General features: G+C 46.0%; 1 protein-coding gene across 7 annotated transcripts in view; it reads left to right on the top strand.

Moving 5' to 3' along the window:
* Positions 1-24988, top strand: part of LPP (LIM domain containing preferred translocation partner in lipoma) — a 454652-nt gene that overhangs the window by 168415 nt on the left and 261249 nt on the right. For all 7 annotated transcript variants that reach the window (XM_032777311.2, XM_032777310.2, XM_032777322.2 and 4 more), the window contains one exon: positions 15429-15630. In XM_032777311.2, the coding sequence (XP_032633202.1) occupies positions 15438-15630 (193 nt within the window). In that variant the 5' untranslated portion in view covers positions 15429-15437. The remainder of the gene's footprint in view (positions 1-15428; positions 15631-24988) is intronic.

The following is a 24988-nucleotide window of genomic DNA, read 5'->3' as shown; positions in this document are numbered from 1 at the left end:
AACCACAACTATGAGTGAGATGACATACAGAAAAGGGTGCCTGGAAGTATTGATCCATGTGAGTGGTCTCTGGTTTCTCTAATTATTCTCTTTCCCCTATATCAGTTCACTGTGCAAATGAGGCAGCACCACAGTGACACGTGCATGTGTTTTTCTTTGTGCATGATTAAGCAGCTTTACTGCACCGGCTCATAGCAGCAATCGGAAGCTGAGCGGAGCAATGAACTGCAGTAGCAGAATGTAGAGGACTGGTGGGCCCAGGTGGCTAACAGTTCAGGCTAAAGGTAGTCCCTGGAAACATGACCGCAGTAAGGATTAGCACCGGGGCTGCTAGCCTTAAGAAGTTGGCCTGCCTTTGGCAGTGGTTCCCTTTTGGGAAGTCTTAGTTACTGCCATCTAGAGGGAGCCTAATAGAGACAGACTGGAAATATCCCCCTTAGTATTTGTATTGCCTGTAAAAGCAGACGGACAACCCAGACCTCTGCTTTGGTTGGACTGCCAGGCCCCGACCGCTCTGAGGCTTGTCTTGGTGTTGGCAGTTCAATTATTTTTTAGCATTAAAAAAAAAAAAGTGGATATGAAGAATAATGAAGAAGGCAAGACTTCTTTATAGCATATCTGGAAAAGTCCCTTCCTTGAGGAGTAAGTTTCTTTATGCATCTGCTAACGGCAGACGGTGAAGTTTTTGGAACATTTTGTTGCTGTTGAAAAGTAGACTTTTTTTAAAATCAGAATTTTTCTTTTTTGGAAATTTTACATTTTTGATGAAAATGGAAAAAAATTAGCCACTTTTTAATTGTGTAGGTGTTTTCCCCTCTTTGCGCCCATCTTTTCAGTGGCAAAAGGGAAAAAGGACAAGGAGGGAGGGAAATGGATGAAAGAGAGGAAACAAAAAAGAACAGTTTCAAAATCTGACAATTTTGGATACAAATTCAAGCAAACAGGAAATCATTCCTTTCTGTAACCTGCAGAACAACAATGGGTTTGAAAATGTTAATTTTATTCTTTGGGGCTAGCTCTCTGACTAACTCAACAGCGTCCCTTTGCAAAGCATAAATAAGAAGTGGTAGCTAAAGTGATCTGTACATTGGCCTTGAAACACCTCGACTCTCTGAAGTCACAGGTTTACATTTTTGGCTGGGCCACCGTAGCCCTTTCTGTTTCAGAGATGGATTGGTCTGCATGAGTTTTCTTGAGGCAACCTCAAGAATTGAGACCTGTTCAATTTGAGTACATAAAGATTGCCCAGTACTTTCTACACCCAGTATTCTTGCCCCCATCCCCCCAGTTGTCCTGCTGTGTCATGGGTGACCACTGATTACTGGATGTCCGACTTAAGGCTGGCTTTGTGCAGATTCTGCCCACAGCTCCAGTCGCAGCAGCAGATGCCCAGGACTTGTGCATCTCACGCCTGAAGTCTCAAGCTGGACACTCGAAATCAGGGGCCAATTCTGAAAAATTGGCAGTAATTGTCTGCCCCACAGTTGACCCCATTTTCCTGGCAATGAGGTTCCTGCACATACGTGCAGTAGTTTATGAAGCAGTTCAGATCTTATTTTTGAAGAATAAATACTATATCTGCAGAGAGCATTGAGACATCTATGTGCTTTGCAGACACTAATATGTGGGGGTTGGCTTTGACCCATCAGGCAGCTACCTTTGTGCTGAGCAATTAATTCCTTTATTTAGTTTTACGCATACTAGTCATGTGCTCTCGTGTCATAGAGGTAACTTAAAAACAGAACAGAGCTAAGAACCAGGTCTAACTAAAATGCAACAGTACAATTCAATATAGCCCCCTGTTAGCACACCAGACGGCTCACCAAGCTCAAATCCCCCTTCCTATTCCCCATGCAGACAACTTCCTCCTCCCACTCCCATTTTGAAAAGCTGTGGTGAAAATGATGAACTTTGCAGCATATCCCACAACAAGGGACCAGCTTGTTTGGACCAGCCTAGCCTTTCTGTGAGCCTATCTAGCTCATAAGTGTCGTTTTTAGAAGAGCATACAGACGGTGCACACCTGCATTACTTCATTATTCAAGACCTGAGCTACAGAATGTTGAGCTACTGAAGAGGACAAGAACATATGTAACTTGGTCCAGCTATCTGACATTTCATAATACAGCATGCCTCTGCGGCACTGTCCAGCAGAGGATCTGAAAGTGCTGGGCTGCCATTCCTGAGCTGAGTAGCTTAAAAACCCACATAAGTGTCGTTATCCCCAAGATCCAGATGGACAGACTCAGGCGAACAGGGAATCGACTTGCTGAAGGTAACACAGAAAGCTAGCCGCAGAGCCAGGAAAGAATCCAGAGTTCAACTCCCAAGCCTGTGCTTTAGTCACCAGATTGTAGTCACCATAATAGTGGAACCTGTGGTCTGTATTAACCCGGTTGGTTTACACCTGATCTGTGGCATTCTGGTCCTTTTTCTGAAACATATTAATTAATCTTTGCTCATTTTTCTACACTTCTGCACTAGTAGATCTTTATTTAAAGAGCCATCTTCCAAATATAACAAAGCGGCGTGGAGGTCTTTGCCAGGCGGCTTTATTTTGCATTCGTTGCATCTAAAAAAACCCACATTTGTCCCAGTGGCTGCAGCCTTGGCTTTGCTAACACTGGCAGTGGGCTTCAGTGGCCTGAATAAGGAATGGACTTTTGATCACATCGAGCGTTTTCCTGTTGCTTTGCGTTGCAGGACTGGGGTTTCGGAACATGGAAATCATGTTCCCCTTTGTAACAAACTGTTGTCAGACAGCTTTGTGATTCGGTGTCCCTCAGCACCAGCGATGGTTCCTATAAAGGTGTCTCTGAACTTCCCCTCCTCTAGGTTTTCATCATATTCTTTAGCATCTGTCTGCCATCAGCTCCTGGTTTCTCCCAGCAGGTGAGGTTGATTAAGGCCAAATCCCTTTCGTTTGTGGGATCCAGGCTTTGCCATGGAAAGGGGCTGTTTCTCCTGCCTCTGTTTGCTAGGTGCCATAGGCTGGCCTTTTGGCTGATGTCTGCGAGCTGCCAAAAATGTGTTACCATGTGCTACTCTTTGGCAGAGAGGAGAAAGGAGCCTCTTCCGCTGAGGAGGATGGTTTCTTCTTGACTCTTTGGCCATTGCCCAGAGCAAATGCGCTTCTTGTATGACCCTCTGTGTGCTCTCCGTCCCCTCCCCACTACTGGCTGCTGCTGTCTCCCTCGTCCTCCTTGGGTCAGACCCTCAGCTGATGTAAACAAGCCTGGTACCATTTACGTCATTTGCACCAGCAGAGGGTCTGCCTCCTGTGTCTCCATGATAAGGGAGCAGTATAGAGAGGAGCAGGGGATTGTGCTGTGCTGTGGAGGAGAAAGCACAGAAGGGGTTTGCAGGGCAGAGGGTTCGCTCCCTGTTAATGACTGAGAGCTGGGGAGAAAATATTGAGGGGCTCAGATGGGAAGAAGCGGCCCGTGAACTAGGGAAGGGCTGGCCTTTGGCCCTACACAAAGCTGCTGCCCATGCAGCCCTCAAGTAGTTGCACTGGATCTGGGGTCTGGTTGCTTCTTAACGCAGCATGCAGCTAAGCAATAAGTTTTCCCCATCCTTTCTTGCATGCAATCATCTCCAGCCCCTAGACTCACCACATTTCTGTTCCATCACCCAGAGCTTACAACCTGGCCGCCCTCGAAAGGTGTGGCCCTTTCTCAAGCCTTCATCCAGCTGCCCGTGCTTTACCCTCCATATTTACATCATTCCTTGTCATTTTATAAATAAATCCATTAGGCTTCCATCTCCAACTCCTATCTGTGATCTCCGGCATTCTTTCCACAATTTTGGAGGTAAATTTGCTAGTATGAGAGGTCTAACCAACTGGAAGAAACTTGTCCTGGTTCCTCCCTTCAGGTCCAGCAGTGAGCTGTGCTGCCTCTGAGTCAGCATTTTGGGCAAGACATCTGGTCAGTCCACTTTGCAGCAATTGCCCTGGGATCTCTCATGACCACAAGTGGTCGAGACCTCAGGTTAACGTCTTATTCCATATGATTGTGTTTGGGCATGTTGAGGATTGTCTTGTACAGCAGAAGTCAGGCATGTACTTGCTCCCTGGCGGAGCTGTGACATGTTCATTAGAGGCAGATTAGATTAGCTAGATCTATCTATCTCCGGGGAGTCTGCGCTTCTTTTGGTTTCAATGCAGATGGGTCAGTCAAGTTCAATTTATTGGGTTTTCAAAGCATAGTTTGTTCTGACACCGAGATGTGACATGCCTGCAAATGGAAGGCTTCAGTCTTCAGCTTTGTTGTATGTTTTCAGCAGCAGCTGAATCCAAATGGTTCCTGTGTAGCCCTCAAAACTATTAATATAGTTAATTTGAAGAAGGGTGAAGAATATTTTTTTTTTCCAGTGTGTACCAGGCTGTAGAGAGAAACTAGAGTTTTGACTGAGCACCAGAAGAGGGATGACAGGGGGCATTAGATCTAATGTAATATGACGTCAATATCTTACATGCCACGTATCCGGTGAACACAAACTATATGATGCAGGAGGATGGGTTAGATGATCCCCAACCCTTTGCCCCCTCTTTCCCATCTGTAACTTCTATGACTTTCTCCCCCTATTAGGCCTGACCTGCACTTAAGTTGTGCTGTCAGTTTGGAGTGTGGAAAAAAAACCAACACCCCTAATTGCTATAGTTAGTCTGGCAAAAGCCCTAGTGTAGATGCAGCTATACGGGCAAAAAGTCTCTCCCCAGTATAACTTATTTCCTTTGCGGAACTGGCATAGGCTAGACTGGCCAAAAAAACACATGCTAGTTTAAACAGCGTCTCCGTTACGAGGATTTGCCATGTAGCCACAGCAGTATAATTATCCTGGTAAATCCTTTCGAGTGTAGACAAGGCCTTAGTCTGTGGAAGTCTGTAGTCTCCTAAGTGCTGTGGTTGAAGTCCTGTTGTTGAGGCACTTAAAGCCACAGTGATATGGTACTGTAAGGCAGGGGTGGACAAACTACGTCCTGCAGGCTGCGTCCGGCCCATCAACCGTTTTAGTCTGGCCCTTGAGCTTCTGCTGGGGAGAAGAGTCTGGGGCTTGCCCTGCTTCGTGCAGTTCCCAGAAACAGCAGCATGTCTCCCCTCCGGCTCCTATGCGTAGGGGCAGCCAGGGGCCCCACACGCTTCCCCTGCCCCAAGTGCTGCCCCAGCCAATGGGAACTGCAGGGGCGGTGCCTGTGGATGGGACAGCTTGCGTGGCTGCCTAGCGCTGCCTCCACATAGGAGCTAGAAGTGGGACATGCCACTGCTTTTGGGAGCTGCTTGAGGTAAACGCCTGTACCTTTGATCCCCTCCTGGACCCCAGCTTCTTGTCCCTGCCCTGATCCCCCTCCCACCCTCCGAACCCCTCGACCCCAGCCCTGATGCCCCTCCTGCACCTCAGACCCTTCATCCCCAACCCCACCCCCGAGTCTGCACCCCCAGCCAGAGTCATCCTTCCCTGCTCCACGCCCCAACCTCCTGCCCCAGCCCTGATCCCCCTCCTTTCCTCCAAATCCCCTGGTCCAGCCTAGAGCACCCTCCTGCACCCCAAACTCCTCATCTCTGGCCCCACCCCAGACCCCAGCCGGAGCCCTCATTCCCCCTATGCCCCAACCCACTTCCCCTGCCCTGATCCCCCTTCCGCACCCTGAACTCCTAATTTCTGGCCCCACCCCAGAGCTTGGACCCCCCAACCAGAGCCCTCACCCCCTCCTGCACCCCAACCCCAATTTTGTGAGCATTCATGGCCTGCCACACAATTTCTATACCCAGATGTGGCCCTCAGGCCAAAAAGTTTGCCCGCCCCTTCTGTAAGAAATAATCCAGCACTGGAAGTGGATGGGACCACATGAGCTAAGTAGGTGTGTTCCTCCTCCAATTCCAAGGTATATGAGTGATGTCCCACACCAGGAGGTTATGCTGCAAATTGGCTTCTAGTAGTGTTGCTTGGCAGAAGAGGGACATCGATGCTTTCAGGAGGATGGTCAGAAGGGTGTAACATCCAGACATAACTGAGCACTTGCAGAGTGTGCTGGGTCTGGAGAAGAGGCAGGGGAGAACTTATTCCCATTGAGACATGCTGCTAAGGACTGAAGAAAGGAAACAGCAAATGCTCTGAAACAGCACTCAACTCCTACAGAAAAAGAACAAACCCAGATTCAGGGAGAGATCAGAAGCAAGGGGACTAGGAGTAAATCTGCGTTAAAGTTCTTGTACACTCAGAAAAGTGACTGCAAAAACAGCACCTTCTTATGCAGCTCATCTGCACCTGGTGAGTCTGTCTACACCGCGTCTGGCAGACGGATTCATGCTAATGAGGCTAGACGTAATGCACAAAAAAAGCAGTGTGGACATTGTGTCTCTGGTGCAGGCTCGGGCTAACCACCTGAGCTCAGGCCCCGCCAGGCGGGTGAGCTTGAGAGACCACGCTGCTTTTCTCATCCGGCTAGCGTGAGTGTGTCTACCCAGGCTTACTCCCAGCTGCAGGGGAGAGATATGCAGTGTGTCTTGGAGTCACTTGGGCTCACATTAGGTCTACAGACGCAGTCTGTAGAGGTGGAACCGACTTGATTTCGTCTTGCATATTGTCCAAACCATCAAAGTTCTCCTGGCAAAATCCTTGTTGCTGGTGTGATGTATGAGGGGCAGAGAACCCGTATCCTTGGACAGGGGGAAGTTTCATCACTTGTTAACTCTGCAGACTTGACCTGGATATTATTGAGAGAGGATTAAACACGGAACCCTGCACTTTTTAACTGGGATCCTTTACATTTTAAAACAGAAAAATCAGTGATGTTCATTGCGCAGTTCAACAATGATGAAGGAATTCAAAAGCGATCGTGGTTTGGTTTTTCAAATGGCAGTTACTGATGTGAAATTGACGAGGGGAAATACCTTGTGGCAAATCTATCACAGGAGAGCTTGAGGTGCTTTTCTAAGTAACCACAGGGTTGGTTAAAGTCCCCAAACGAGACTGGAATTTTGACCTCATATCCCTGCTTGGAAGCCATGAGAAATGTAAAATCCCACTCCTAGAGCTTGCTGGCTACAAATGGAGAAATAAACTCACTCAGTGTCTAGAGGGGAATGGAGCCAGGAGAAATGAGCCGCTTTGGGCATTTGTAAAGAACAAATCTCCCTGGTCAGTCTTGATTTCTGCATTCAGCAGAATTTGTGGATGAGGGGGACCAAGTAGAGAGTTAGATTTAGAGCTAGTGTCTCTTGGCATCTCAAATGAAAAACAGACTCAGATTGGCTTCAACAGGAACTGCGTCCTATAGATTAACAGAATACAAGCCTGTACATAAAGGGTAACCATACATGGCACTGCATTGAGTTGGGAGAGGCCTCCATGTGACCTGACGCTAGGACTTGTTTTCGTGAATGATTTGGAGGAGGGAGTAAGGGCACAATATGCCTCTTCCTGTGTAGTTGTGTTGCATGAGGGTTGGGAAGGGTACGTGGGTGACCCCTGGTGCACCTGCAGTGTGGGTGTGGGCCTTTAGGAGAACGGGGGAGAGGGGACACCTGCACTTCTTGGTGCATTAGTTGACCCAGCAGGGCCATGTCTTGGCAGGGCTCCATTCCTGGATGCTAGCAGAGCAGAGCCACAGTGGGATTTTCCGTCTGCGCCTGGAGTCTGCCAATAAGGCAGTCCCTGCCTGCAGGAGCTTACAATGTAAGTTACGCGCAGATAGTCCAAAGAAAGCATTGTACGTGTATGGGAAATTACAGCTCGGGATCAAGCCACGTGATAAGTGAGCTGACAGGAGGTTCCGCTTCCGTGGTGTTGGTGAATTTTAAGACCGGAGTGGTAATCAGAGGTGTTGGCATAGAAGGAAATGAGAACCTAGATTAAGGATGGTGCTGGCGGTGTAGAAATACACATTGGTTGAAACAAAACATTTCTCTCCATGAGATGCCACCCATGACTTCCATAAACAGTTTCCTTGCTTTGGGGGCAAAACCTTTGTTCTGTTACACCCCCATAGCTCTTGCAACTTCCAAGGAGCCTTTGGTCTGTGTTGCAAAAGGAGAGGTGAAATTAAGATTTGTTTGGATAGAGTCTCATTACGGAAGAGTCAGCCTGTCTTAATTCCATCGGAGACGAACATGCTGACGCTTTTGAGTGGAGGCAAATTGGTACTCTAGCCTTCCATTGCTTATCTGATCTGAGAGTAAATTGAGTTTGGATCCTCTTCACGTTAGCCCTTTGCTTTCTTTCAGCAGTGAATGGCATCCAGTAATTAAAAGCAAAACAGACCTTGTCAGGCTTTTGTTGTTGTTTAGTGTTATGCTCTTTGGTATACCTGGGCTGACATTTTGAGATAATGTGGTCTTGTCTTGGGATTGATGAATTCCAGTCCCTGGTGTGCTACATTCTTTTATAGCGAGAATTCTCTGAATTACTGCTTTAAGATTGTCTGAATGACAGGACAGGAGCCAAGTAGTTTCCTTATCTATACAGCTTGATTCTGCACATTCCTCTTAATGTTACGTATCGTTGGTACTTAAGGTTAGTGCCATATTGGATCAGACCATTGGCCCATCCGGTCTAACTTTCCTCACCTCCAGCAGTGGCCTGATACTGATGCCTCAAGCTTCACAGAGTGCTGTTACAGGTGGCTTGCCCCGTAAGGGCTGAGGGGCCTGGAGCTAGCCAGTCCTGATTGCTGCAGAGGCCCACCAGAAGATATTCCTCTAGAAGGAGCAGCGGGAACCTACGGGGAGAAGGGGGAAGCTCTAGTAGAGACTGCGGAAAGACTCCTGTAAGGAAGACCCTGAGACCAGGGGAACTTGTCCTAGCTAGGAGGACTGGGAGTAGTCACCTGCTAAGGCGGGAGGAGGAAGAGACAGAGGCAAGGTGTCTCAGAGTGACAGACAGACTTCTGAGGGGGCACTCGAGGCAGCTGGCCCTGTAAGAAAGCACCAGCTGACTGGCTGTAAGTTTTCACTTGCAGTGTACTTGATCATTTTTCCCCATTAATTTTTAAGTGACTAGTCCTGGAATACTGTGTTGGGTTCCAGTGTCCACACTTCAGAAAAGATTTCAGCAGAGAGCTACAAGAATAATTGAAGGTCTGGAAAGCCTGCCATAGAGTGAGAGACTAAGGAAGCTCACTCTGTTTTGTTTATCCAAGGGAAGTTTGAGGTGCTTTGATCATGGTCTACAAGTACCTACATGGAGAAGAGATTTCTGATAATAGACAGTGCTTTAATTCAGCTGAAAAAGACATAATGAGATCCAGTGGTTGGAAGGTGAAGCTGGACAAATTCAGACTGGAAACAAGGTGTACTTTTGTCAATGAGGATAATTAACAATTGGATTAACTTACCTACCGGTGTGGTGGATTCTCCATTACAATAAGTCAAGTCTCTATCTGAAGTTAAACACGATGCTTGATGCAGAAATTACTGGGTGAGATTTTATGGCCTGCTTTACCCAAAGTGCAGATGATCATAATGGCCTCATCTGGCCTTAGAATCGATGGAAGAAGCAGGGTTTTAGGAGGGAATTGACTGAGGAGATGGTAACGGTTTGGGAAACCGGCATTACCGAAGGGGGTTCCATGGATGGAGAACGCCGTGGGAGAAGGCACAGAGTTAGGAGCCTAGAAGGAAATAATTGGAGCATTGCTGTCAGACTGGAGGGCCTGTGTGAGAGAGGGAACCAAGATAGGAGGCCAAGGCAGGATTTTGTAATACACTGAATGTGAGAGCAAGGAGTTTGCACTTGATTGCCGGCCAAAGGGGAGCCTGTGGAAGGAGTCAGAGGAGATAGGGTCTCGCTGTTGGGGTGGGGGGTAATTGGAGACAGAACTTTGCAAGTTTGTGATGCTTTGGTTTATTCAGGTTTGTCAGGAGGGACTCACTGAAGGGACTCCCACGGGCTGACAAATCCGGAATGATTTTCTTGATGAAGAATTGACAGGGACCCAGCAGATGTAATCTGCAGCTTTGCTTTTCAGTATGTGTTTTCGACTCAGCCGTTGACTTCAGTGACAGCAGAAGCAGGCCCTCCATCCACGAAGTCATCCCGTGTGGGTGAGCAATAATTGTCTCGGACAGCAAGAGGCTGAGGGAGCTTGAGAGAGGTTACTTCCCCCAGGATGGCAGATGTGTAGTGGAGAGCCACAGGGATTCATAGTAAGTCTGATGGTGGTTCACTGAAAATGATGGTAGCCTGGAAGGAGGAACACGCCATGTTTCACAGTAGGAGTGTGTAAAGCTGCCTGGGGCGTGGCACGGACAATAACGATTGTCAGCATCCTTCCTTTCCGTTTCTACCCTGTCACTCCCTCTTCGAGTTCCTTTGCTGATTTTCTGTCTTCAGTGTCAGATCTGCGCTCCCTGCCCTCGCTGCCTTCGCTCTCCACCGCTGTCCGTCTGCTTGCATGTCTGCTCTCATTGCACTGCTCATGTTGTGCCATGCCATCCATCTTAATGCTTCTTTTGCCGCATTCCTCCGTTCCGGTGCCTTGTCTCCCTCTGCCCCTGCCCCATAACCTCCTCCCTCCTGTGGTACACCGGGCCCCCTCTCTCTCCTCCTCTTACTGTCTCACTTCTTTCACCACTGATTTCTCCATCCCCTTGTGAAGTCCTGCACCTACCCATTATTGAGCTATTAAAAAACGTGCAGTTTGCATAAAACTACAGCAGGCAAAAAATCACTTCTGTAACTATTACTAGTTCAGTGAAGTGTTTGGAGATACATCTGTAGGAAGCATGAATCGCTAACCTCATAGTTAGGCATTGATGCTAATCTCAGATTTTCCGGGGTGTATATTATCATTTGCTGGGAAAAGAAAAATCGGATCTGGTGAGTAGGTGTGAGAAGAGCTGAACTGAATGTGGGACTTAGTTTCATGTTCACAAGATGCACTGGTGGGCTTAATGGGCTGATCCAACTCGCATTTGGGTCAGGTTATGGATTTGGTGGGGTTTACATTATCAGCATTAAGTTATAAGCCCAAGTGGTGCGTTGTTGGTCTCCATTGTGAAATGGCTGCGTGGTTGACACCATTGGCAGGGTGTGGCAGAGTAGGACTGCGGTACATCTACAGTGTTCACGTAGGGGTTGTACCTGGACTAGTAGAGTTTCATAGGTCAAGATTGAGAAGCACTGAGGGAGAGGTGGGGCTGTCCTCTTATCCTGCACTGCACCTGTCAGATTGTTGCCCATTTAATCAGTCACACTAACATATGCATTTAAAAAAAAAGCAAAGTTTGGTTTTAGCTGCGGAGTCAATCATTTTCCCTTTGTATTTTGTGAGACTTGCAATGTGGGTGGATGAATTTTGCTTGTTTTTGGGTATGTCTACACTACCCGCCGGATCGGCGGGCAGTGATTGATCCACGGGGATTGATTTATCACGTCAAGTCTAGACCCGATAAATCGACCCCCGAGCCCTCTCCCGTCGACTTCTGTGCTCCAGCGCAGCGAGAGGCGCAAGCAGAGTCGACAAGGGAGCAGCAGCAGTCGACTCACTGCAGTCAAAACACCATGGTAAGTCGATCTAAGTACTGGAGCTGGGCTGGAGGCATGGATGGGAAAAGGGAACTTGTTTGGGACATCTTAACTGGCACAGAGAGAGAGAAGAGAGAGAAAAATACATAGGAGAAGATGAGTGAGAGCAAAGGAGGAACAGAAAAGACTAAAGGGGAACTAATAAAAATATCAGAAATACTTTTGAGAATAGGAGAGCCAGGGTCACGCACAGGCTCAGAACGAGTGGCTGAGATACAGCAGTGCTGTCGCTATGTTCCCAGATTGGCTATTAATATGTTCTAGTCTTTAGGCTCATTAATTGCAAGGTTCCGTTGCTGTTTTGCTTTGCCCACTGCACTGCATCCTTGTTGCTGAGATTGGCATTACTAATTTGGCCCTTCAGCCCATGCTACCTCATGTTGTGAATCTCTCAGATGGCACAGGCTCCTTGGGTCATGTCACTATGTGGGTGGGAGACAAATCAGGAGTTGTAGGAAGTAGCTTGAACAGCTTTGTGGGTACACTTGTTGTGGAGTCTGTAGTGAGATAATGCCCCAATGTGGTGCTAGGGGCGCTCTGCTGTGGGATGTGCCATCTTCCAGCTGCCATGTAAATGCTGGACATTCCCCACCCAGCCCAGTTGGAATTAAATTCCAGGGCACCTTCAACAGTGCTTGCTGGGTGCAGTGCGCCATGATTAGCCCTCCTGGCCCTCCGGGTTGAGGGGCTGCATTGCTGTCCCTTCTTTGCACACAGGCTGTTAGTGTGGTTTGATCGCTTTGATCTGGAGCTTGTGGGGATGTGGGAAGAGGAGGGGGATCTTCTTTGTTTTGATGAGAACTTGTTTCTGGTTCCGTAAACCCTGGCGCTGGGAACAACAGGTTGCAGGACAGTGCGGAGTGGTTAGTGGGATTTCCTCTCTGGTCTTGCCTTCCATTTCTTGCTTTCAGAATGATGCTGTCATCTGGTAATATGAGACCAAGATGCAGGGGGTGGAGGGTGGTCACCTGGTTTGCTGGGGCTCTGCCACCGGACAGTTGTTGCTGGTGTGAATTGTGTTGCATGCTGCATCTCCGCAGCTTCACTAGGGAGCATAACATTCAGAGTCCAGTTCAGAGGCACCTGTGGCGCTACTGCTATCTTCTTTTAGAGCCGCATAGTTCCTGCCAGGCCCGCAGCACCCATGGACACCAGCCAGCCTGAGATGTTTTATTTCTCCACCAGTGGTTGGTCTCCTCTTATTGGGGGTGGTTTCTGTGTTGGCTAGATTAAGTTGGGCATGAGCCCTCGGCTGAGGGGGAAACTATTGACTGAACATTTAGATCCAAGATGTGGAAAATGAGGTGCACAGCAGTGAAATGGATTGGTGCGGGTCCCACAGGGGGTTTATGGTAGAGGCAAGGACAGAACCCAGATCCCCAACTCTGTCCTGTGCTTTGACCACAAGATTATCCTTACCAACCAGTCTCTCAGTGGAATTAACTCCTCACATAGGGAGTTGTTGCTGTCTGGAATAAATAATCCATGACCATAATAAATACAATTCTAATTGCTAAGTTAATTTTAGAAAAACATTGGTGTGAATAGCCAGTCTCTGTTCTGTTGCCCACCACTGCAAAGGCACGTATTCTCAAATAGCAAGTCCCTGAGGCTGGCCCGTATTTACAAACACAGGACAAGCCTGGGCTTCTTCCTGTGCTGTATTTTTAGGAATCCCCCTCTATTACCTATTGCCTCGTAGGTGGACTCTGCTTTTTATGCTTCCCGGGGGAAATAGTGAGATGCATCTATTCTGCCTGCCACGGTGAGTCAGCAGAGTAACTCTGCATCCCTTCCCAGCCAAGGTCCTAAAGCTTGGCACACCTGGTCCCCATTATACTAATCTTTAGAAGTATATTCTGAAGAGTGAACTCTAGATGATCAGGTTAGGACAAGCTTCAATATGTGTCCAGGTGTATCACCATGCTGCTGAAACACTTTCTTAGAGCCATGTGCACCCATGTGCAGAATGTGAGGGCATGTGATGGAAGCTTTTACTTTGCAGCACCAAGGAAGTGCCTGTGTCAGCAGGGTGTGGGGTATAACAGCTGGGATCTATAGCGGAGTCCGTGAGGAGATGTTTGGCCTCCAGCGGAGGTGGTAGATGGCAGAAGCAGCTGCCCATTTTCCTTCAGAGTCCAGCTGCTGACCTTCAACAGGTGATTTGTGACTGCCACTCCTGGCTTAGGAAAACCTCTTCGTGAGAGAAATTCACATGGATTTCTGTGCGTGCGGCCGCAGAGCTGTGTCAGAGTGGTTAGAGCATTGCAGCCCTGCAGAGTTCAGTAATCATTTCTCTCTACGGGCTTGTACACCTGGCAGCATTCACCCCCTCGCTCAGTGGATAGTTCTCACCAATCAATACGTTCTTTTGCGGGAGCTAAAACTGCCCTCGTGCACCAGCCCCGTTGGAATGCAATTGGAGAGCAGTTCTCTTTGCAAATCCTACCAGAGACTTGGTTGTCTCGCGGTTCACAGCTTGAGGTGTTTTTTCACAGTGGTGATCAGATAATGTTGTCCCTGGCTCCGTCTTCTTCCTGTGCTGATTCTTCCCATGCTTTCTGCTTTAGTTGATCAAAGGAAACCTCTTCAAATCTAGTCTCCAGAGCCTGCTGGGGTTTTGTTGCCTGGTGGAATTCTCCTAACCTAAACAAGAGTATGGGGGGGCTGAAGTGACAGCAGGCAGTGGATGCAAAATGAATTAACCCCTTCAGTACTGAGAGAGTGGATGTCACAGGGGACTAGTAAAGGAATATGCGGCCTTTACCGCCTTGCTGTTGTTCACATTCATCTTAGATTGATAATGACTAAAAGTCATTGACGTCAGATGGCTGTTTGATGGCCTGTGTGGAAATGCATTGGTTGGTTTCAGTGCAGTCCCTAGTGGACAGATGTTTCTGGGTCAAATTTTTCAAAGCATCTAAATCTGGTTTTCAGAAGTGATTTAGATGCTTAGGAGCCTAAAGCCAATAATTACATAAATAACTAGTGATTTTGTTTGCCTCAGTTTTCATGTGTCCAAATCGAGGCCTCTGAAAGGGGCTTGATTTTCAGAGGGTGGGTGTCCAATGCTTTCTGAAAATCAGCATACTTGACAGTGTCTTGAGTTGGAGGTCCAAAAACAGAGGCATTCAAAATCAGTTGCTTTTGAAAACGTCGGCCTGAGAAGTTTCCTTGAAAGTCAATGGGATTGTGGCTGCTAAGTGCCTGAATGAAGAAATATGAGAGTAAAGTGACTGAAGGTGAAATTTTCAAAAGCCCCAGTCAGTCTGTATGGTCACTCTTCACCATGGTATCTGCGCACCTCACTGACACTGCGGAATGCATCCTCACAGCATCTTTGCAAAGTTAGGGCAGTTTTATCTCCATTTTACTGAGGCACGCAGAGATTTTCCAAGGCGTCACCCAGCTCTCCTTCACAGCAGGGAAATCATCAGCACTGTTTCATTACTGGTCCCTCTTTGTGGCAACCTTGCTCTGGAGGTTAAGATTTGAACTGGCTGTAAAACTGGAAGCAACCATCATGCTGAGAACCCCTGTTTCCAACTCAAAAGAGAGGTGGAGCCGATTCCTCCCCACTGTCCTGCCAGCATGCCTCAGCTTTGATCTGGGGAGGGGGCCTACCTCTAAGAGTAAGGGGGGGTGGGATTCAGTTCCATTCTAGCTCTCTTTGCTAAGAGGCAAAGCTGCTGCCTCTGACATACTGTTGTAGGGATAAATAGGCAAATTCATATGCCAAGCCATAAAGAGAAACCTTCACACACATGAAGGGTTTTGTGTATTTATATTTTACAAGTAAATAAAAAGAGGTTCCTAGGTTGTTGGTTTTTTTTTTAATTTTCCAATTTAAAAACCTAATGTGCATGATGGCTTTTTTTTTTCTTTTCATCCTTCCCCAGATCTGAACCATGTCCCACCCATCATGGCTGCCGCCAAAGAACACCAACGAACCCGTTGGTCACGTCACTGCAAGAATGGAGACCACACATGCTTTTGGGACCCCCAGCATCTCTGTGTCCACACAGCAGACACCAAAGAAGTTTGCACCCGTTGTTGCACCAAAGCCAAAGTACAATCCATACAAACAGCCGGGGATTGATGGTAAGCAACCTTTGGAAAGGAGCCTCATGGCACGGCAAGTTGTCCTTGCAATCGCTGCAAAATACAAGGGTGTTTACCTGGTGAAACTGACCCCTGTGCTTTTTCACTGCCCATTTCACTCATTCTCTATATCTGATTTAGGGGAATTAGCCCCCTTATGCTACATGCTCATGAGTTACTCTAGATTACTGACACCTTCTTTGAGGTTACTTGCTTACAGAGCAGTTCAAATGAAAATCTTGCGGTAGCTTTTGAGTGTGTTCCTTCCAGCTATCCTCACATTATTTAAAAAAAAAAAAATCATTGTGGGCCCCATCTTATTTTCTTAACAGTCGATGCTGACATCCACTTTCTAAGGCCATTCCTTTCAAGGTGTTCATGCATCTGGTGTGTAACCACTTGGGCTGATCCAAAGATGTTGTGCTGGCAGGGGGAGGGTTAGGGCTTGTGCGCTGGCTTAGTGAGAAGTACCAGGCAAAGTACTAAGTCTGGGGACATGGCAGGATGATAGGGCAAGTTGTTGGCAGAACTGCTGTCCAACCAATTGGATGAATTCAGGATTACGGCTCCCTCAGTACCCCAAATTCTTAAGAATTAATATTTAAATGAATAATTATTTATATGGATATTTATATGACCGTTGCAACAGCATCTGGACACATTATATAATTAAAACAAAACCTGACCTCACATGGCCTAACAGGATGTAACAACAACCACTGATACTTTGGTCCTCCTCCACCTATCACTTTATAAATGCCCTACATTTAACGCACTCTATCAGATACTTGGGCCACATGCTGAATCATGATGCTCTGAAGCTTAGTGTCCTGTAGACTGAACAAGCAGAGCGAGGAAGTGCCAAAGTGAGGGAAACTCAGCTGAGAGTGCCTCCGGGGCTCAGCTCCAGTCACTTGTCAGGAGAAGCTTCTCCAAAGTTCTGAATCAGTCAAGGAGGGTCAGTGGCAAGACTTCCAATGATCATAATAGAGAGACAAGGTCGGGGAGGTGATATCTTTTATTGGACCAACTTCTGTTCCTGAAAGAGCCAGACTTCTGAGATGCACAGGGCTCTTCTTCAGGTCGTCTTGGTTGTAATTGGTGAGAGATGGGACTCCTGGCTTGTTGGCATATGATGGGAGTTCTGTTTGCACATAATAACCATAATAGATTATAATTACAACAGGTTGAAAAATGTGAGGGGCTTTTCCTGTGAAATTTTTCAATTCTATGTGGGAAAACCACAGAAGGAAACAAAAATTTCATTTTGATTTGGTTTTTGAAAACTGGAAAATTTCAGTTTTTAAGTTTTGGGTTTGCATTTTCTGGACCCCCTTTCCCTTCTGTCTTCCTCAGAGTGCGGTCACGTGAATCATGTCTTGGAGGGTGAGGGAGATGGTTCATGAGTCAGTTTTCCCCTTTTTCCCCCCCTGTAAGTTTTCAAAATTTCTCCAGTTTTAGAATAGTTATGGAGCAGCTAAAGAAAAAGAAAGAAACAAAACAAACAAACAAACAAAAATAAAGCTCGGAAACTCTACCACTCTGGGACTTTTCAAAAACATCTCCAACTTTTCAAAAGTTAGGGAAGTTTTAGAAGTTGCAAAGTAGAAAAGGAAAACTAAAAAAAGAGAGTGTAAAAAGTGAAAAAGGATCCCTCAAACTGTAGACTTCACTAATTCTGTTGCATTCATTGACAAGACATGGATGAGAGACAGAGGGAAAAACATCAAGTGAGAAGAAGTTTTCCACTGGAGTTGCTGGGGAGGTGTGTGATTGGATGGGCGGGAGATATTATCTTCTCTCATGTCTTTTGTACCATGCAGCTCTTGGGTTTTGGGGAGGGAAGGATAGACAAGAATCAAAGAGCACAGTGAAGGGAAGCTTCCTGTGATTAACGCTCAGATCGGAGATACGTGGCATGACTCTTTCCCTGTGGAATACCACTTCTCATTGGACCAGGTCCTGCCCTGGGTGAAACTCGCAAGGCAGTCCCGTTGAAACCACTGAGATGAGTGTACACAGCACCTTGTGGGAGACACTCAGCATTTCTCAGCATCGGGACCACGTCTTGTCTTGGAGATCACATGGTCATTCGAGGAGCCTGGAAGGCTAATGGTGCTGGAGGAGAGCTATTCAGGGATGTGGTGGGATACACAGTTTGCTGAAGTCCTGCCAACAGCCAGCCTGTCCAAACCCATTAGCTCGACTGTATGTGAATTTAAGAATGCGAGACTTCTGGGATCCAGGAGAGAAGGCGGGACCATTAGAGACTATTTAGCCCATAATACTTTTTATTGCTCCATTGTCTCAGCAATGCTCCCTAACTGCTTCCTCAGTGACCTCGATTTGTTTTTGTTTCAACAATCTAGCCTGGGAGGCACTGCGGACGGCTGACGACCGCCTGTGCAAAGAAGCCCGCCCAGTTATCCTGTCTGAATTTGTTCTTCCATTCTCATATACGCCTTTTTCTACTTAGCTGTGAAGCTGGAAACTCGAGAGCTGCTGTTCCCATTTCGACTCTGGTATATTTCAGTCTCTGACTCCCTGCCCCCAAGTAACTTCACAGGGGTGTGTAATTTTCTTAAGGCTTGAGAAGAAGTACAGTTTAAAAAGTCATTCTGCTAATGGTGACTGGAAGCAAAGGGATATAGCGCCAGTGGAAGACTGCAGAACTGTGTCCTAAGGCTGTCGTGGTACAGAAGTAGCCGTACAAATCATGCCCTGGCACAGCAGCTGCTGCTAGATCAGTATCATTAAAACCAATTGCCCATTTAAAAGCAGCTCCAGGGGCATTATCAGCGAATTTCTCATGGAGGCCAGCACATGCTCTTTACTAGTTTCTCCAGATTGTCGCTTATAGCATTGGGGAAGCCACGTCCTCGGGGCTAACATCTCTTTTAAGATTTGTCACTTGTACAGCCTGTACCTTTTTCGGCTGATAGGCCTGTGTTTTTCCTGAGTGAATTGAAAGTGCTGATGAAAGTTGCCAGAGTAAAGCCCTGGGGCCCAAAGGCCTCTCTGCATGACATGGAAAGTGGCCGTGACATGACACCATGTTGCCTCCCAATCAAATCTTTGGCCACTCCACTTGCACTTGGATACTTTTTGTTGACATTTAGTGTTATATCCTTTTTTCGATTACACTGTGCTGCCTGATGTGAGCTCTGCCTTTCCCTCACAGCTAACTCTCCTGCCCCCAGTTATAAAAAGTCGGGGTGTCAGGGGAAGCTATTAAAATATATTAAGCAGAAATAGATATAATTTTAAAATTATCTATAAAAATGATTAAAAAGGGAAACAAAAGCTAAAGAAAAAAAACCATTTTAATGTTTTAGACTATGTAAGCGGAGCACTGTAACATTCTACCTTCCCTGGTGCAGTGTATGATACTGACTTGTTGTGTCTTGTTTTAAACTAGATTTGATCGCTCATTGGGACAGAGACAGCAGGACACTGATCCTACCTAGTGCCTCTGGATACCATTAGAAACGGAAGAATAGACAAAAACACAGTTCTGATTCCTGTGCTTGTTCAGTTTCTGCTGCATAGCAGAAGCCACACGCTGTTGTGTTTCTATAGGGCCTACAAACACCGGGCCAGATTTTCAAGTACTAAACTGCCACAATATGGGCCAGATTTTCCAAGGTGTCCAGCTCCGGCTTTCCCCATTGTGATGCTTACAGCCTGATTTCCAAAAGGGGCCAACAGCCAAAGTACTGAGCACTTTTGTTTTGGTGCCTAGCTGGGAGCTGAGTTCTTTGGAAAACCTGGCCCGCAGTAGCTATAGGGTATTTGTTCTGTTGTGTTTAGTTTCTCAGAGGAGGAGTGGTAGCTGTTAGAGATGTAGGTCAGGACTTTTCTTGGTCGATGTTACCTATTCTGAGGTCTGGAAAACATGAGCTGAAGTCACCACGTCACAGCATGTTCTATTTGGTAGTGCTTCCCCCATGCACTAATGTCTCCAAATGGCCTTTTTCTTTGTCCTGTTCATCACATCCGCACCCTGTTCAAAGTGGGATCTTAGCAGAAAGGCTCAATGATCTTCAGACTTTCTTGAATGGAACCAGCTTCTGATTGTTCCTTTTTTTTTCGCCACTTGAGCTTTTCTTGTTGCCCAGGTTAGTCTGCAGATCCGACTAGCTGCCATTGTTGCTGTCTTGCTGCTACTTTTATCCCTGTTTTTATGCTCTGGCTACATGGCACTTAATGAATCATCAAGAGGTTGCTGGGGTACAAGTCTACACGCAAGGGCATTGTGTGAGAGGAGCCGTAATGACCCAAAGCAGGAAGAAGATGAAGTGAGCGTGTGGGAGGCAGGAGCCGAGAGACAAGTCTGCTGCATCGTAGCGATGGGTCACATAGCAGAATTCTCTGAAATGAGGACGTTTACCAAGCAAATAAAATCCTGCTGGTGTTAACGTGAGTGGGAACCATAGCATGGGCAGTGTTCATGCAGTCAGACCTGCTTCCCCAGTGTGTGTATGAGACATGCCAAAAGCTTCAGCTGTCCCAGCTGGGGCTAACACCCGGTCAAGTGAACTGATGGCTGTTTCTTTCCCCAGCTTAGACCAGTGCCTGCTGTCTGCCCATTTGTGTTGTCCAGATCCCATGTTCCTGTGTCTTTATAGCTGCTGATTATGGTTCTTTACCTAAATTTCTTCCATGAAAACTGTGGGGGAGTGGGTTGAATTTTCTTATTCTTAACTGTATCCAGGATCACACCATAAATCATTTTCCCTGATACCTTATTGCACCGTGTTCTCATTTCACTTTATAAGATTCTGTAGCAGTGCCTGGCATTTTAATAAGCTCAGCCCTAGGACATAAACATTCTTGTTCCAAGTGGGCCTGATCCTGAGAGGTGTGCGTATTGAAGTCCATGAGAGCTCCATGGGTGGGCTCTTTTTCCTGTGCCACTCGTATTCTGTGAATTGTTCCACACCTCATTCCTCGGGTTCCAACTTTTTGCTCAGAACCAGAGGACTCCATCAGGCCTGATATATAATAATTTTCTCCTTGTCTTTATAGACAAAATTCTGTCCAGAATAACATGCTTTTAGGAGAAAAAAATGACTTAATCCCACTTTCATTGAATTCAGAGGCATAACCCCCATGGACTTCCATAGGAAAAGGTCTGTATTCTCTAAATGTACTCAGTAAGCTCCCTGTTTATCTATGCAGTACTATGTGTGTAACCTAACAGCGATCAGGGGAAGGGGCCTCACTGTGTTTGTGTTGAAAGATGAGCACTGGCAATAGATCTCAAGGATAGAAATGATTGAAGAATATTTTCCTCCTCCTGTGTCGCAGCCACGGTCTCATTCCTTTCACTGTTCTGTAATCAGCGCTGTGGTCTCTGCTCCAGTTTCAGTACAGATCAGAGACTTGGGTGACTTTAAATTACTTCACAAATACTGCCGTGTACCCTTTCCTTCCCTCTTCGTTTTGTAGGTAGAGAATTGAGGCACAGAGAGATTAAGTGACTTGCCTCAAGAAATCCATGGCTGAGCTGGATTTAAAAATAAAATGAAAGCTCAAATTCTCATGACTCCAGAGGCTGGGAAAAAAGACAAAATATCACAGGACTTGTGATAAAATCCCAATACTTGGCAACACTCTACAAATGCAAATCTAGCAGAACTCATGGGGTTCTGGCAGTTTGCCTATGTAGCCTCTCTGTGTTGCAGTTTCATCCTCTCTGTTACGGATGGCAGATGTGCAAAAGCGTAACAGGTCAGACAGTTGTGGTGCCATCACAATGTAGGGTTTATTCCCTGGCCCTCCAAGTTAGAGATGGGTACCCCTCCCCCAGTGTACGATCCAGTGCCATGTTTTCTCTGTCAGAGGCACTGTGGACTTGCTTCACAAAATTTGCTACCTTCACTCATGGCAGTGCATCACTGGAAATATTATAATCACTGCTGTCGATGTCTTTTCCTTACATTCTAGCACCCTAGGTGAATATAATACCAGCAAGAGCAGGAGCAGTTAACATGGGAATTCAACGAGAACCAAAGCAGACCTTTCTTTCTTTCTTCATCCCCTTCCATTTAACTTTTTTTCCCCAGGAGAGAGGGTACGTTTGTTACTTGTGAGAAGAGCCTCAATACCATGCTGGCTTCAAGCCAGAGATTGCGAGTGCTGTGTCTGTGAAAGCTTCATCCCTGCTGCCGCTGGTCCACCTGCTCTTGACCTGCAGCATGCTCCCTCTGTTCTGGTGCATGGAGGCTCTTGAGTAGAGACTGCTAATTTTGTTCTATGTCTGCTAGGGACTAGGAATGTGAACTGTCAGGCTCCCTTTTACTTGTACCCAAAGAAACGGATTGAATCTCGTGTGCAAGAGCTACTGTCAGCATCTCTGTCTAATTTTCAAAGCCCGTGTATTGGTTTACTGGAGTATATGATTCCACCTACCCCTCTGATATTGGCAGCTCATAGAAGCTAAACTGGGCAAACATCTGTTCTATACTTGGCTGGGATGCTGAAAAGGGAAAAATCCAGGGTGATGTTGGCGATCCAGTAGATTCTACTCAGCTCTGTGTTTGATTTGAACCATACTTCAGCATGGGGACAGGTTATAGATGTTATAAATCCAGAAGGGACCACTGTCGTCAGCTAGTGTGACGAGAAAGCTCTGCTGATGCTGGTGCTGTCTTTTGCATGAGACAGAAATACGAGTTCCTGTTCAGCTGTGCTATAGCTTTCAAGAGCAGGAGTGTTTCCCATCATATCCTGTCCATTCTGCCTCCCTAGAATTCCCCAGTAGTTTCAGACCAGGTATGGTATTCTTTCCTTCCTGTCTCAGTCTGTTGTGAAGTATTATAAGCTGTTGAAATAGCTGCTGTGTTTCACCCTAGAGGGGGCGACATCTCAGTGATGAAACTGATTAATCTGTTTTGGGCCAGCACTTGTCACTCCCATCATGCTCTCAGCATCTTCCAGGGTTGGGTCCATGATCTGTAAAATACTTGGGGCTCATATGTATGGAAAAATAGAAACATGAGATATTATTACTGCTCTTGCTGATGCCAATCACACCCTTCTAACGTATTTCATTCTCACTGCACTTAGGCAAACCCCCAAATTAGCCCTTGCCATTCAAAATGTGTAAGCCTTTCTGAAAGGAATTGTGTTATGGAAGAAATATTAACTCTTCATCCATGTCGTTCTCCTAACGGATGAAGAAACTGAACAAATGCAACATCTTCATGTATTAGTCATTGTCAAAGCTGCATCATCTAGGGACTATTGCAAAATAAAGCCCACAAAATTAACAATGGCTCAAACCTCCAGTTCCCTTTGCGGTGGCTCTGCCACCATCTGCATTCGAGTTTTACAAAAAGCTGGAGTAATCATCAAGAAGTGGTGGTTGAAGGGAGGGGCAGGAGGTTTCCTCACTGGGGGCTACTTCAGCACCGGTTCTGAGTGACCCCTCCAGAAGTCTCCATTGATTTCTCTGTAATAACATCCTCTTCCCTATCAACTGAGAACCAGATGAAACCATTTAGTGATTAGTGGTTGTTCTCACTTGCACAGCAGTGGTTTTAAGTGAGTCTTTAGTAATTGGAGCTATACTGGGTAAGCATGAGGCCAGATTCTGGTACCCTTCCTCATATGGAATAGCACCTTTGCCACGAGGTATGTAAAAACCTAGACAACAGGTAGGCTGCTGATGTGTTGAGACCCCTGTCTCTCTTGTTGAGTAGGTTCGTCTCATCATTTTCTATTGCTCCACCTGTTGTCTCTTGTCTTATCCTAGATTGTCAACGCTTTGGAGAGGGACTATCTTTTTATTCTGTGTTTGTACAGCCCCTAGCACAGTGGGGTCCTGGTCCTGGAATGTGGTTCCTGGAAATTATAAGATATCAGAGTAAGATATTACTCAGTGCGAGTGATGGGATCAGCATCTGACCATTAGATCTAGATAAATGAGTAGATCTAATGCATTTGCTTTGCTTTCAGGTTGAAATGTTGTTCTTTGAAATATCACCATGGGTAATGGTATTGGGTAAGATGAGACATCAAACTGGCGCATAAAAACTACTGCAGAACCAATATACTTATCACTAGTTCACAAAATGTCAAGTTAATCAACCTGATTTTATTAATGATCTTTACTACGTTCTGTTAGAATTACAAATAGAAATTTCCCAAGGCTTTGGGATACATGGCCACTTACTTGGGAGCTACTTGAATTAATATCTAGCCTTGTTTTTCACTTTGGTGAACAGCATTACACTTTTCTTTCTTTGGTTTAATAAAGCCAGCATTATATTCTTTGACAGACTTTTTCCAAGCTGCATTTTCTCTTTTCTTTCTCTTTTCCTATGTCTGTCTGCCTCTGTTTTCTTTCAAGACGCTATATTTAATTTTTCCACATCATTATTTTGGGCTTTGAATAGTGATTCATCTATACAGTGGCCTGTTCCGTGCACCACAATAGTTTGGGTAGAAAAAAGAAAGGAGGAGGTTGGTTTGGGGGGGATGGGATGATCTGACACGCTCTGGAATGGAAACAAGCCATCTTTTTATAACTCAAATTGCAAACATCTGGCATTTATTATATTAAATCTACTTTTAAAAAGATAAAGTTGCTCTCCACATTTATAAAGGCTTTTGTGCCTAATCGAGGCAACAGATCAACATTAAAGCTGAAATAGCTTTAATTCAAGCAGGCAGCACTTGTCCCCTTTGTTTTTAATCTAAAAGATTGAATACTTTGCGAGTAAGTTAAAGAATAGCAATTGTTATGTGACAATTGACAAGCAAGTAAAACTTCCTTTGTTTTTTCCCTTCTTCACTAAATGCACCTTTGTAAGCCCTGTAAATTAACTATTATAATAAAAGAGTATATATATAATATATCTAGTTACCCTTCCCTGCCTAAAGCTTTTTTACATTGCCAAAGAGTATGGTAAGTCAGGGCAACCAGTAAATGTCTATTGAGTTATGTTATAGTTGGTCTAATAAAGGTTAGAAGAATGCATGAGCAGCTTTTGAAACCTCAAAATCAGTATTTGTGGCCAAATAAAAGGCCTTTTTGCATTACAAATTGGACTAAATAGATAAGGCCTGCAGTGCTCTCTGAAAGGAAGTACGTTGAGAGGGACTGGATAGGTAGCTCAATGGTCTGTTAATGGGATACACATTGAGTGCGCTGTGTTGTTAGCCTGTAATGACTAGTAAGTGGCCTGTGTGGAATGAACTGTGGGCCTAGGACAGTTCCTAATAAACAGCTGTCCCGTCAAAAACTCCACTGCCATGCTCTTCTTTAATTGGCATCTGTGTTGGAAGGGCTCAGCAAGCGGCTAAGGTTTGAGTGGGCCATAGAGATTCACCCATACAGTCGGGGTGTCGG

The sequence above is a fragment of the Chelonoidis abingdonii genome, chromosome 8 (genome assembly GCF_003597395.2).
Source record: "Chelonoidis abingdonii isolate Lonesome George chromosome 8, CheloAbing_2.0, whole genome shotgun sequence".
Lineage (NCBI taxonomy): Eukaryota > Metazoa > Chordata > Testudines > Testudinidae > Chelonoidis > Chelonoidis abingdonii.
The sequence above is the reverse complement of the archived record's forward strand: the minus strand, read 5'-3'. Positions and strand labels throughout refer to the sequence as shown.